The sequence below is a fragment of the Scyliorhinus torazame genome, chromosome 1 (genome assembly GCF_047496885.1).
Source record: "Scyliorhinus torazame isolate Kashiwa2021f chromosome 1, sScyTor2.1, whole genome shotgun sequence".
NCBI classification, from domain to species: Eukaryota; Metazoa; Chordata; class Chondrichthyes; order Carcharhiniformes; family Scyliorhinidae; genus Scyliorhinus; species Scyliorhinus torazame.
In genome coordinates, this window is record NC_092707.1 from 278,550,397 (window position 1) to 278,565,096 (window position 14,700).

General features: G+C 45.2%; 1 protein-coding gene across 9 annotated transcripts in view; it reads right to left on the reverse strand.

Annotated features, from left to right (window-relative positions):
• Positions 1-14,700, reverse strand: part of esf1 (ESF1, nucleolar pre-rRNA processing protein, homolog (S. cerevisiae)) — a 103,599-nt gene that overhangs the window by 35,712 nt on the left and 53,187 nt on the right. For all 9 annotated transcript variants that reach the window (XM_072506567.1, XM_072506580.1, XM_072506521.1 and 6 more), the window contains exons 7-10: positions 13,814-13,966; positions 11,179-11,293; positions 3,982-4,141; positions 2,731-2,886 (exon numbers count right to left, since the gene is read on the reverse strand). In XM_072506567.1, coding sequence (XP_072362668.1) covers positions 2,731-2,886; positions 3,982-4,141; positions 11,179-11,293; positions 13,814-13,966 — 584 coding nt within the window. The remainder of the gene's footprint in view (positions 1-2,730; positions 2,887-3,981; positions 4,142-11,178; positions 11,294-13,813; positions 13,967-14,700) is intronic.

Below are 14,700 nucleotides of genomic sequence, written 5' to 3' on the forward strand. Positions count from 1 at the left end.
TGAGCAGAAGTCTGAGAGTGCACTGTCAGTCAGCCACGAATGAGGTTGCTTTTTGGTCTATCAGTCAGGTTAAAAATTCTATTCACAGATACTTTTTGTGGAATTACTCACAATAGGGGAAATAAAACTGTAATTGGGTGTACATAGTCAGTATTAATCACAATCTAAAGTAGGCCTATATCTTATTTAAGTGCAGCATTTCAGATTGTAAGGCAGCCCCACAGTCACAAAGTTAAATGGCTGGAAGAGGCACTTTTGCTTGCCCGCCTCAGTTAGCTGGCAGCCAAACTGTTTGGCCCAATCAGAAAGGGAACTCACCAGGGAGGCAGTCCCCCTGCTTCCCACCCGAGGCTTCAGCAGAGTAAACTGCAAAATTAAAAGCAATGCATTTAAATGCAATGGAGCATTTATTTGTTTCAAAAATTAAAGGGAGAGAAATCATGTTTCTGCGAGAGATATTTATTTGGTCAGTGTTATCCACTTCACGTATGGGAGTTGAAACTTACAATTTTCTTGTGGAAAGCAAAGGGTTGACATAGACGGCCAGTGATCAAGGCCTCAGACATCTCCGATTCGAGTCTCAGCGAGGGTTTTGATTACTCACCTTGAACTGAAGGCAGTTAGTGAACTGTAATTGGAGTGGTCAATTATCTCTGGAGATAATCTTTCACTTTTATGCCTTTTATCAAACAAACTTTACCATATTTTAGAGAAAGTGTAATGATATTTAATATTGATATTTATTGGGCAAAGTACAGTGAAAAATATTTTTCTGCGGCCAAGGGAATGTACATAGTGGTACATCAACAAATAGTGATTGGTTGCAATGCGGAACAAGGGTCAAGCAAGAGCAACATAGGCCGTCGTGAATAGTGTTCTTACAGGGAACAGATCAGTCCAAGGGAGTCATTGAGGAGTCTAGTAGCTGTGGGAAAGAAGCTGTTTCTATGTGAAACTCCACACAAACTAGGTAGCCTCTGCACCAGTTTCCCCATACTCCAGCAAACTGCATACAAACGTAAAAATACATTCGCAAGGCAGCTAACAGCAAAACACAATTGAAATACTCTCCATTAGGGAGATATGGTGCATAAGTCCCACATTCTGTGTGTATGAGCAGGTATTGTAAGGTTTTTTAAAAATTCAGTCTTCCCGCTGTAGAACCGGTATGTCTGCATGCCTCTATACACATGACTGAATAGATAAGTCAAAGACAGTCCATTTGTGGTCAGAGGATAGGATTTGTAGTAGCCATGATGATACCTGCTGGTTGAAGGAGTGGTTTTTATCCAGAGTAATTACTGGAAAAAGCTCCAAAGCACAATTGGTTTCATCTTCAACTGCAGGAAGACCAGCATATCTACTAGATGTAGCAATCAGTCATGAAATAGAGCAGTTTTAAGTTGTATGTTTCACACCTGTCGGGAGTTCGGAGTCTAAGTAAGTTGATCAATTATAGGAAGTTCAGTGAATTTTGGATCAGGCTACCAAGTGAATCATGATCCCAATGTGTACAATTGTACTCTGGGTTCTACTGAGGAATGCGAGGGGTTCCACACAACTGGTGTTTCCCAGGATAGGAGTATGGCAGTTCAGTAGCTCAGTTGGTTGAGGCTGTGAGTTGAGAGGAATACAGACCAGAGGAGTCCCAGGTTCAAGCCCTGATCATAGCCAGGAAATAAAGTGGCTCCTGCTCACTGATCCTTACATGAAGCGAATGTGTATGAACACTGCAGAACGACATGATGGAGCGTCCCATGACGGCCCCTCCTCAAAGTTGAGTCTGACAATACTTGGAATTCAAGTTGCTTGGACAAGGTACAGGAATTGAACTTGTGCTGTTGGCCTTGTAGTGCATGACATTCTAGCTGTCCAGCTAACTGAGCTAAACCAGGCCCGTACAAGTAGTTATGCTGAAAAATATCAGATCAAGAAATCAAAGGCTTTTCCAAGCTGTACATCAAACTATGGAGTGATTCCATTTAAGACACTGTGGGTCCTGGCAACTATCTGACCAGACTGTTAGAAACCTTCCAATCTCATACTCTTGCTGTCACTAAGGCCACCTATTTCCACCTGCGTAATATTGCCCGACTTCACTACCTCAGTGCATATGATGCTTGAACTCTGATCTATGCCTTGGTTACCAATAGATTTGATGCTTCCAAGGTATTCCTGGCTGGCCTCCTATGTTCTACCCTCTGGAAACTTGAAGTCATCCAAATCTCTGCTGCCCGTCATTACTCATCCCATTGAGCCATCATCCCTGTGTGCATACTGCCCTACAAGGGCACCCTGTCAAGCAATACCTCGATTTTAACGTTTACCTTGTTTACAAATCCCTCCATGACCTTGTCCCTCCCGATCTCTGTAATTTCCTCCAGCCCCATAACCCGCCGAGATATCGTGCTTATCTAATTCTGGTTTCTTGGGGATCCAAAATCATCCAATTTTAATTGGTGACTGTGCCTTCATCTCCCTGGGCCCTGAGCTCTGGAATTTCCTCTCTAAGCATCTCCATCTCTCTATGTTTCTTTCCTCAAAATCAACTGCTCTGACCAGCTCTTAATCTTTTGCCTTATTACCACCATCTCTGTCCTGGTGTCTAATTTTGCTCCATAATACTCTTGCGAGGCCTCTTTGAGACATTTTATTTTGTTAAAAGCATCATAAAAATATGAGTTCATATAAATATGAATTGTCCGTGAATCATTCAGACAACGGCCTTACCTGGAATCCAGGTGATCTCCATCTCCATGTCTTTAGTTCTTTCTTCCTTTCCTTGTATATTTTTCAATAGCTCTCTGTATTTTGTAATCTGTTCTTCAGCGTCCTTCTTTGTCTTAGTTGTCATTTTACTTTCTGACACACTTTTTAAGTCACCCTCTAAAAAGGAAAATGCACCTGTAAATTCACCATGGTATAATTTAGCACTTGAATACTTCTGAAAAAATATGGATCGGAGAAAGAATGTACGAACGCAATTATATTTGTGTCCAGTAATAATGCCATTCAAGCGTCTAAGGACAACACATTAGAACAAATTCCTGACTCGGATTCAGAAACCCATGCAAATGGGTCTATTTTGGAAAACAATGCTTGAACCAACAGGGACAATGGACTTCGTGGAGACAGCTCAGAAACAAACAAATAATGTAAGTGGCAATGGCAAATTAGATTTAATGCCATCAAATATCCAACATTGTACAAAATAATAAAAATGGACATGTGGTCCGTGAATGCCACTGAAGTAGCTAAGGGAAAAGCTGAAAAAAAGCTTGAGTATTAATATTTTCATGTGTCTGTGTGGGTTTCTTTCGGGTGCCCGGTTTCCTCTCACAGTCTAAAGATGTGCAAGTTAGGTGGGATAAGGAGATAGGGCATGGGAGTGGGCTAGGTAGGGTGCTCTTTCAGAGGGTCGTTGCAGACGTGATGGTCTGAATGGCCCCCTTCTGCACTGTCGGAATTCTATGGTTCTATGTAGAATTACAACTTCAAAATGCTAAAGCAAGGTGTCCCATTTGTATGTGCACATGCCATTATGCGGTCACAATTAACAATGGCAAATACATCTTCAAACATGATCACCTGCTGTCCTTATGTCAAAATAACATTTTCCGGGCAGCACGGTGGCACAGTGGTTCGCATTGCTGCCTACGGCGCTGAGGACCCGGGTTTGAATCCTGGCCCAGGGTCACTGTCCGTGAGGAGTTTACACATTCTCCCCGTGTCACCCCCACAACCCAAAGATGTGCAGGATAGGTGGATTGCCCATTTTAAATTGGCCCTTAATTGGAAAGAATAATTGGGTACTTAAATTTATATTAAAAAAAACTACTTTCCATTTTACACATTCCAATAATATCATGGAACTGCTGTAAGTGAGGCTGAGAGATAAAGTGAAGGAGTTGAGCACAGGCAAATCCCACCTGCGCCATAACTTTCGAAAGTCCCTGAACCACCCCACAAATCTATCCTCACCTTGCTCTGGCTCCTTTTCTTCCTCCACATCTGCTTCATCCTCCTCACTCGAAGAAGCTAAGTAAGCATTGAAATCCATTTCCTCAATCTCGTCCTTCTTAAATTGTTTCGTCAATGTAGTGACACGTTCATGGTCAGTCTCATCCCATGTCAGTTCCGCCTACAAAAAAAAATCAAGGTTAATTTCTGACCAGGAGTACAGGCTAACATTTTTGAAGTAACACGACTTGTAACAGATTGTCGTATTGTGTTGATGAGTTTTGCCTCTTACTGTCTAAAGACCATAGACAAGGTAGCATCTAAAAACTGAATGGGGGAATTGTGGAGAGACCATTGCGGTTTCTAATTTACATTCATGACTTGGATTCAGAATCCAATGCAAATGATGCTTATTTGTCCTTGTATTCTAGTCCAAAAGAAAAGTCTGCATTCTACGACCTTTTTGGTACTGTCCTTGTTTATGACATTTTAATGATCCATGTGCATGGACCCATAAATCTTTAGTTTCTAGCTTTTCATCATTTAGAAAGCACACTGTTCCATCCTTTTAAAAAGTGGATGGCCTCACATTTGCCGACATGCAAAGCTATTTGTCAAAGTTTTACCCATTCACTTAATCTATTAGTATCTCTTAGTAATTTTATGATTCCATTCACAGAGCTCATGGTACGGTCTATCTCTGTAGTTTTGGAATTACATCATCTAAGTTGTTGAGAAATATGGTGCATAGCTGAGGCCACTATGCAATGAAACACTACTCGTCACATCCTGCCAATTACAGTACCCACCCATTATCCATTATCCCCACAGTCTCTTGTCACTCAGCCATTTTGCTAATCAGGTTGATAATTTGCTTTCAATTTCATGATAATCAACTTCAGCCAACAGTCTCTTATGTGAGACTTTATTCAGTGCCTTTTGAAAGTTCATATAAACAGCATCCATAGACATTCATTTGTCCAGCAATTTGGGGCAATTCTCAGGGCTCGTTCACTGCAGCCGCAATCCTGTTATGGGCACTATCTCTTGAGAGGGGAGAGAAATGGCATGTACCTAATTACTATGAAATTTACTACATTTAAATATTATTATATGACTTAATGCCATTACTTCGCGGAACATTGAAAGCTACCTGCGATTTTAGCCCTTGCCTCCACACCATACTTGGCTGCATAATCCTCTCCATCAATTTGAAATTACACAAGAGTGCCGCTTAATCTGGCTGGAAAAGAAACCATGAAACCAGAGCGTTTCACACTGCTTTTTCTACCCGATCCAGCACCCGGTTCAATTTTGGGAAAATTCCGCCCTTTGGGCACCATCAAGAGAGAGCACAACGCCGGTGGTGAATCCTGGGAGGTGTCTCCCGCGGGCCTCCCTGCAGTCACCGCGCCTCGCGAGGCATAGGACTCAGAACTCCGCCCAAAAGGCGCGGGACCAAATGGCACTCACTAAAGTAGGTCTTAAACCGACTTAAGGACTTCCTACCCGGGATCGATGGCCTCCCTCGATCCACTGGCCCCCCCCGAGGGAGGCTGCAGCCAGGCGCCAATCAGTACTGGTCCACAAGAATATGGACGAGTGCAGGGTGTGTGTTTATGGATTATTATAAGGAACTGTACAGGGCGGACCCAAGGGGGGGGGGGGGGGGGGGTGAAGAGTGGGACACAAGACTTTTTTAGACAAACTGGAGTTTACACAGTTGGAGGAAGAGAAGAGGCAGGCGCTAGAGGAGCCCTTGGGGCTGAGGGAGGTATTGGACAGTATAAGGGGTATGAAGTCGGGGAAGGCCCGAGGCCCGATGGTTACCCGGCGTAATTCTATAAGGAGTTTGCGACGGACCTGGCACCACATCTCTTTAATGAGGTATTGGAGAAGGGGGATCTGCGGGAGACAATGTCGCAGGCAACGATCACATTAATACCAAAGAAGGAGAAAGACCTGTTGGGATGTGGGTCATATAGGCCCATATCGCTCTTAAATGCGGATGTGAACGTGCTGGATAAGTTGGTGGAGGGAAGGATGTGTCCCGGGGGTGGTTGCGGAGGACCAGACAGGTTTCGTGAAGGGCAGGCAGCTTTCTAGTAATATAAAGAGGCTGTTAAATGTGATCATGACCCTGTCGAGAGCTCAGGTACCGGAGGTAGTGGTGTCCATGGTCATGGAGAAGGCATTTGACTGGGAGGAGTGGCGATTTGAGATCCTGGGAAAGTTCAGGTTTGGGTCGGAGATTGTGGTGTGGGCTTGCCTGTTATACAGCGCCAGAGTCCCAGGTTCGATTCCCGGCTTGGGCCACTGTCTGTGTGGAGTTTGCATGTTCTCCCTGTGTCTACGTGGGTTTCTTCCTGGTCCCGAAAGAAGTGTTGTTCGGTAATTTGGGCATTCTGAATTCTCCGTGTGTACCCGAACAGGCGCCAGAATGTGGCGACTAGGTACATTCACAGTAACTTCATAGCAGTGTTAATGCAAGCCTACTTGTGACAATAAAGATTATATATTATAAACGTGGCACCGAAGGCCAGGACCATGGGCTCACAAAACTTTGGTCTACACAGGGAAACAAAGCAGGGGTGCCCGCTGTCTCCTCTGTTGTTTGCGTTAGCGCTAGAGCCTCTGGCAATGGCTCTATGGGGGTTGACAGAGTGGAAAGGGATTACGAGGAGATGAAGGGAGCATCGGGTGTTGCTATATGCGGACGACCTACTATTGTATGTTTCGGAACCACTGGAGAGCATGGAGAGGATCAGGAGTCTGTTGGGGAAGTTTGGGGCGTTTTCAGGATAGAAGCTAAATGTAGGGAAAAGTGAAGTGTTCCTGGTGAATGAGTTGGTCGCCAAGCCAATCTAAGGGGGTTGCCATTCAAGGTGGCCGGAGATAGGTTTACATACCTGCGGATTCAGGTAGCGAGACAGTGGGCGATGCTTCACAAATGGAATTTAACAAAACTGGTGGAGGTTGGGGAGGATCTGAAAAGGTGGGACACGCTGCACTTGACTCTGGCAGGAAAGGTCCAAGTGGTGAAGATGAACATTCTGCCGAGGTTCCTGTTCATATTCCAGACATTCCCGATCTTAATACCGCAGGCCTTCTTTCGAAAACTGGATATGATTATCTCAGACTTTGTATGGGCAGGGAAGTTGCCATGCGTTAAGAGGACTCTGTTACAGAGACAGAGGCAGAAGGGAGGGTTGGCATATTACTGGGCAGCAAACGCGGAGAAGGTGAGGCGATGGTGGGAAGGAGAGGGGCCAGAATGGGTTAGCATGGAGGAAGAATTCTGTAGGGGGTCCAGCTTGAGGGCTATGGTCATGGTGGCATTGTCAATAGCGCCAAGGAAATACACAGAGCCCGGTGGTGCAGACCACAGTCACAGTAAAGATCTGGAATTAGCTGAGGAGGCATTTCAGGATCGAAGGGGTGGCGGTGCTAGTGCTGCTTAGCGAAAACCAAGGTTTCGAGCCGGGAAGGGGTGGGGGGAATAAAGTGGAGAGAAGTGGGATGGTTAAGGTGAGAGATCTTCACCTGGAAGAGGGGTTTGCCAGTATAGATGAATTGAAGGAAAGGGTAGAACTCTCCTGCAGGTAAGGGACTTTGCGCGGAATGTTTGGAAGGAGTTCCCCAGGTTGCCGAGGTACACCCTGTTGGAGCCACTGCTGCTTCCGGATGTGGAAGGGGAGGGCAGGATCGGAGACATACATGGGTGGCTGGGAGAGCAGGAAGGTGAGCAGGTGGTGAAGATTAAGGAGAAGTGGGAGGGAAGATAAACTGGGGAGTATGGAAGGGTAAATGGGAGCTCCTCGTGCACAAGGATGAGCCTGATCATAGAATTCAGAATCATAGAATTTACAGTGCAGGAGGTCATTCGGCCCATCGAGTCTGCACCGGCTCTTGGAAAGAGCACCCTACCCAAGGTCAACACCTCCACCCTATCCCCATAACCCAGTAACCCCACCCAACACTAAGAGCAATTTATTATGGCCAATCCACCTAACCTGCACATCTTTGGACTGTGGGAGGAAACCGGAGCACCCGGAGGAAACCCACGCACACACGGGGAGAACGTGCAGACTCCGCACAGACAGTGGCCGAAGCCGGAATCGAACCTGGGACCCTGGAGCTGTGAAGCAATTGTGCTATCCACAATGCTACCGTTCAGCCCACAGCTGAACTGATACAGTTCAAGGTGGTACAGAGGGTAGATGCCTCGGGCAAGAATGAGTGGCAGACGACTGTGAGAAGTGTGGGTGGGAACCAGTGAATCTGGACTGCAAAATGTTGGAGGGATTCTGGGCGGGGGTGCTCGTGGCGTGAACAAGGATAGTGGGGTGGTTGAGCTGGACCCTTCAGTGGCGATATTCGCGATATTGAGAAGTCGGAGCTGATGGAGGGAAGGAAGGCAGATGTGGCTTTCGCCTCTCTGATTGACTGGCGAAGAATTTTGTTTGAGTGGCCGTCAGCAACGCCGCCGGGGGTGGCGGCCTGGCTGGGTGACCTGTATGACTTTCTTCTGCTGAAAAAAGTCAAGTACAAATTAAGGGGTTCAGCGGAGGGCTTCGGGGCAAGATGCTGGATGTTTCCTGATCGTTTTTGAGGAGCTATTCATCGTCGTTTGGGGGGGTGGGGGGGGGCTGAAAAAGGAAAAATTTGTACAAACTGTATAGTTGTGTGTTGGAGGGTTTGCTCCCCAAATTATTTATGCTTGTGACCTTTTATATACATTTTGAATAAAATACATTAAAAAAAATAGGATAGTGCAGGGTGACGCCCTGGCCCTCCTCCTGGAACCTGGCCACCTTGGCACTGCCAGGCTAGCACCTTGGCACTGCCATCATGGCAAGGCCAAGGTGCCTGGGTTGCGCTCCAAGCTGACAAGCACTGCCTGGGTGCAAGGCTGGCAGTGCAAGTGTGCCCGGGTGGCACTGCCAAGGGTCAGGGTCCCGGGGGGGGGGGGGGGGGGGGGTCCATGCCCATGAAAGGATGGTGGGGGTGCAAAGGGCAGGTACATAAGGTGCTGTAAGGGGGCTTGAAGTGGGGGGGGGGAAGAGACAAGCTCACTTAGAGATTGGGCCACCTTTCAGAATGGCGAGTGTGGACTAAACCTGTGAGAAACTCCCCAGGGCCCAAAAAAGTGAATAAGTGTCATTGGATAATGGTGGGAATCGCTGGCCGAGCTGAAGGGAAACTGGCTGAAAAACTTAGAAATTTTACATTGAATTCTGCCCTTTGTCTCTCAAACTCTTAGTCAGTTCTTTAAATATAATCAACAAGATTTGTTTGGCATGATCTATCCTTTAGGTTCTTCATTAATAAGGGGATCAGGGGTTATGGGGAGAAGGCAGGAGAATGGGGATGAGAAAATATCAGCCATGATTGAATGGCGGAGCAGACTCGATGGGCCGGGTGGCCTAATTCTGCTCCTATGTCTTATGGTCTTTACCAATCTAATCTGACTTTCTCTGATCAAGTTTTCAAGATGTTCAGACACTCGGTCCTTAATTATGGGCTGCAGTAATTTCCTGATGACAGATGTTTGTCTTGCCTCTCTACAATTCCCTGGTTATCTTCTCACCTTTTATTTAAAAAGAATGGTTCCCAAATTGAGAACATTGGAAGATTGTATTTAGGGTTACAATGTCCACACTTACTTCCTTTAAAACAGTGGGCTGGATTTTTGGAAATTTGTCACTCTTTGGCATCATTATTTCAGTCCTATTAATTTTTCTTATGTTAATTTTGGTTAGTCCCTGAAGCTGATTTAATAAGGAGGTTCAATACTGATTTAGAAAGGATGAACCGGCTACGAGGGAACATAAATACAAAGAATGACTTGAAAAATTGGATATTTTTTGTTATGGCAACACAGCAAGCTGGCCGATATAGAACTTTTAAAAATGAAGGCATGGGACGTGTTAGATAGAAACATATTAGGACAGCACGGTAGCACAGTGGTTAGCACTGCTGCCTCACGGCACCGAGGTCCCAGGTTCGATCCCGGCTCTGGGTCACTGTCCTTGTGGAGTGTGCACATTCTCCCAGTGTTTGCGTGGGTTTTGCCCCAATAGCCCAAAGATGCGCAGGGTAGGTGGATTGGCCACACTAAATTGCCCCTTAATTGGAAATTGGGACGGGTTCCTGACGCCGTGGGTCTCTCATGCTATTTTATGTCGGGAACTCAGCCAGGTGGCTGCGGATTCAGTCCAGCGCCTCCAGTCGGGGGAGAGCCGATCCGCGGGCAAGATGGACTTTGGTAGGGGATGGGGGCACTGTTGGGTGATGGTCCGGGGGTCGCGAGCCTGGCAAAAGGGGGGGGCACTATTTGGCAGGCTTTCACGCGTGGCCAGCGCCATGTTGCGCAGCACGGCTGCTGCAGGCCACTGCCGTGCGCATACGCAGCCAAGGACCTGGCAATTCTCCGGCCGTATCGGCAGCTAGAGCCGGGTGTTCTACGCTACCTGCATGCTAGCCCCCCACCAAATGCAGGATCAGTGGCCGTTTTGCTTAACAAAGAGGGTAAATGCCAGTGCAGACTGGTTGGACTAAATAACTGTTTCCATGCTGTGACTACATTTCGATATATTGGATGTTAGCTTGAAAAAGTAGGATCCAAGACAGCGTTGTGATTTATCCAGAATGAATAATTACAATCCTTACTTTGATAATGATCATATATTGATCAGCCTCCACACCAGCTAATGCACAAATAAATCTGGATTCTTAAGAGTGCTGTGATTTACAGGTATCAGATCAAAAAGACATGTATAATTTTGCCAAACTTTTAATGTTATGCCACAAAACCTATTTTTAAAAATGAGGCACGAGTAAAATTTCTCAGACACATTATTACCAAATCCTCTTCTAAAGAAAAACAATTTTGTTTTGGCATATCAAAATGATAAAGCTGCATGAAATCTGCCCAGTTGCACGGTCCCATTTCTTCATCTGGACTATGTTATACTATTTTCTGAGTTCAAGATGTTTTCTTCAAAAACTTGTTTAAATTGATGCATGTAGGAATGTGGAAAGCAAAAATTACATCGAGTCTTAACTGTTACCATAGAGATTTTATTTATTGCTTCAAACTGATCTAATTTGATTTTTATAAATTCCAAGTTCACAGTTTATGAAATGGACGATTCGTTGAATATAAACACATGACCTGTGTTGTTTATAAGATTACATGCAAATGCTTTTAATTACCTTTGATGTGCTGAGTGCTGTTGATGTGAAATATTTTGGTTTGTACGCTGCCAAATCCACATCTGCAGCAACATCCTTTGGCTCATTTTCAAATGCGAGTTCGTCTGGGATAAACCTGGGTAACAATACAAACCCCAAAAGTCCTCTTTCAGACACATAAATCTTCCATTCCTTACTGACAACACTAACTGTTGTAATATAATTAGAATGTTATTTAGCTACCAAGAAACAAAAAAACTGTTACCCAAAGACTATCCACAATTAATTAAACTCACTGTCATAACGGGTTAAGTTGGTTCATGGCAAAGAAAAGCAAGATAGACAATTTCTACCATTATTTCAGTAATACAACTTGTGCACGAACATCTGTTAAAAATTGCATTAACATCTTGTCAAACGGAGCTCTAATGAAGCAACATGGGACAGCTGAAAAGGAGAGGAGCAACTGTCGTCACTGTTTTGTGCACTTGACACACACTTGCATGCTTGTTCATTATTTGCAAGTAAGACCAATATCCACAAGGAAAGGATTTACTGTTGAGTGGGCCACCAACAACGCACTGTCCAGGCTCAACCCAAAAGAATGGCCACCAGGGAACCTAATGAAGGGCAACTGCTGCTCGTGGATTGTACGCCAGCACAAACCATTGCCTGCAGTTCACAAGGGTGGTGAAACAGGCAAAAACGGAAAATACAGAACAAAAAGAACGGTTGACATAAAGATGGCCAAATGCAGAACAGGCTGCGAATCTGGAAAGCCATAAATCTCCACAAGTCCAAACACTACAGAGCAGCAATCCAATAGAATGCTGAACTATATTAACCGAAACAGCAGAGCATTAGTCATAGGAAATAATGCTCAAACAGCATTGTGCTGGCCCAATCAGGTCAGATCACACTGTGACCATTGAATTGTAAAGCAAATGTAGAACCAATGTCACAAAGGCCTTTACACAAGTGGAATGGGTGTATGAATCAAGATGGAGGTGAATAGCTTGTAACTTGGCTAGCGCGGTCGCACAGTGGTTAGCACTGCTGCCCAACAGCGCCAGGGACCTGGGTTCGATCCCAACCTTGGGTGACTGTCTGCGTGGAGTTTGCATGTTCTTCCCATGTCTTCGTGAGTTTCCTCCGTTTTCCTCCCACAGTCCAAAGATGCGCAGGTTAGAGGGACTGGCCATGCTAAATTGCCCCTTAGTATCCAAAGGTTAGATGGGGTTACGGAGATGGGGTGTGGGAGTGGACCTAGGTTAGGGTGCTCTTTCGGAGGGTCGGTGCAGATTTGATGTGTCTTATGGCCTCCTTCTGCGCTGTAGGGGTATTAACTACTCATAAAACAGCAGAATATTGCACGAGAATCGGCGCTTTCTCCAAATTGGAGGGAATAAGTGATGTGCTGCCAGGTCATGTATAATTTTACGCCAAATTTGACTCCAGCTCAACTTGGCCAGACTGCCACCGGGGATAATCAGCACTCGCTCCAAATTGGAAGGAGTGTAGATTTGTGCCTATTTATAAATTCCCAGTCATTTTTAGAGATGCTGGCCATCTGATTCCTGCCAAATGTGCTGTGCAGCCCTGCCCGCCCCACAATATGAATTTGCAAAGGCTAATCAGAAATTGCTGGCTGTCCCTTACAGGTTCATTAACAGAGGGATTGAATTTAAGAGCCGTGAGGTGATGATGCAGCTGTACAAAACTTTGGTATGGCCACATTTGGAGTACTGTGTACAGTTCTGGTCGCCTCATTTTAGGAAGGATGTGGAAGCTTTGGAAAAAGTGCAAAGGAGATTTACCGGGATGTTGCCTGGAATGGAGAGTAGGTCTTACGAGGAAAGGTTGAGGGTGCTAGGCCTTTTCTCATTAGAACGGAGAAGGATGAGGGGCGACTTGATAGAGGTTTATAAGATGATCAGGGGAATAGATAGAGTAGACAGTCAGAGACTTTTTCCCCGGGTGGAACAAACCATTACAAGGGGACATAAATTTAAGGTGAAAAGTGGAAGATATAGGAGGGATATCAGAGGTAGGTTCTTTACCCAGAGAGTAGTGGGGGCATGGAATGCACTGCCTGTGGAAGTAGTTGAGTCGGAAACATTAGGGACCTTCAAGCAGCTATTGGATAGGTACATGGATTACGGTAAAATGATATAGTGTAGATTTATTTGTTCTTAAGGGCAGCACGGTAGCATTGTGGATAGCACAATGCTTCACAGCTCCAGGGTCCCAGGTTCGATTCCGGCTTGGGTCACTGTCTGTGCGGAGTCTGCACGTCCTCCCAGTGTCTGCGTGGGTTTCCTCCGGGTGCTCCGGTTTCCTCCCACAATCCAAAGATGTGCAGGTTAGGTGGATTGGCCAATGATAAATTGCCCTTAGTGTCCAAAATTGGCCTTGGTGTTGGGTGGAGGTGTTGAGTTTGGGTAGGGTGCGGTGCAGAATCAAAGGGCCGAATGGCCTCCTTCTGCACTGTAAATTCAATGATAATCTATGATTAATCTAGGACAAAGGTTCGGCACAACATCGTGGGCCGAAGGGCCTGTTCTGTGCTGTATTTTCTATGTTCTATGTTTGCCCGTACAATTATACTTTGCTGTTTGCAAGCTGAAGAAATAGAAATTCAACATCGTCACTTCACCTGAGATCCAGAAAAGAACAGCTGCTCTCATACTCCATCCCATCACATTCTTCATAAAGCTTGTTCGCAGTTTCAGGAGAATCACAGTCCACCACTGCATAGTAATATTTCAGCCGTTTGAATTGGTACTCTCGCACTTTTTCCCGGATAACTCTATGAGGAAAAGCAAAATAGGTTAAAATGAAACCCAAAATGCTTGCTGTAAATTGTTTATTTAAATGTCCTAAATGTACATCACTGAAAAATGCTTTCCGATTCTCTTATTATAACTGCAAAACAACATTTTTTTTAAATATATAAATATTTTATTGAAAAATTTTGGTCAACCATCACAGTACATTGTGTATCCTTTACACATTAATATAACCGTATAAATAACAATGACCTGTTTTATAAACAAAGAATAAATAATATATAACAAAAACGAAAACTAAAACTAAATGGCAACTGCCTTGTCTCAGATAAACACTCTCCAAAAATATGATTGAACAGTCCAATATACAATTATTTATAGCAACGACCTATACATATTATACATATATATTAACAACCCGGAGAGTCCTTCTGGTTCCTCCCACACCCCCCCCTGGGCTGCTGCTGCTACCTTCTTCTTTTCCATTCCCTCTATCTTTCTGTGAGGTATTCGACGAACGGTTGCCACCGCCTGGTGAACCCTTGAGCCGATCCCCTTAGGACGAACTTAATCCGTTCCAGCTTTATAAACCCTGCCATGTCATTTATCCAGGTCTCCACCCCCGGGGGCTTGGCTTCCTTCCACATCAACAGTATCCTGCCCCGGGCTACTAGGGACGCAAAGGCCAAAACCTCGGCCTCTCTCGCCTCCTGTACTCCCGGCTCTTGTGCAACCCCAAATATAGCCAACCCCC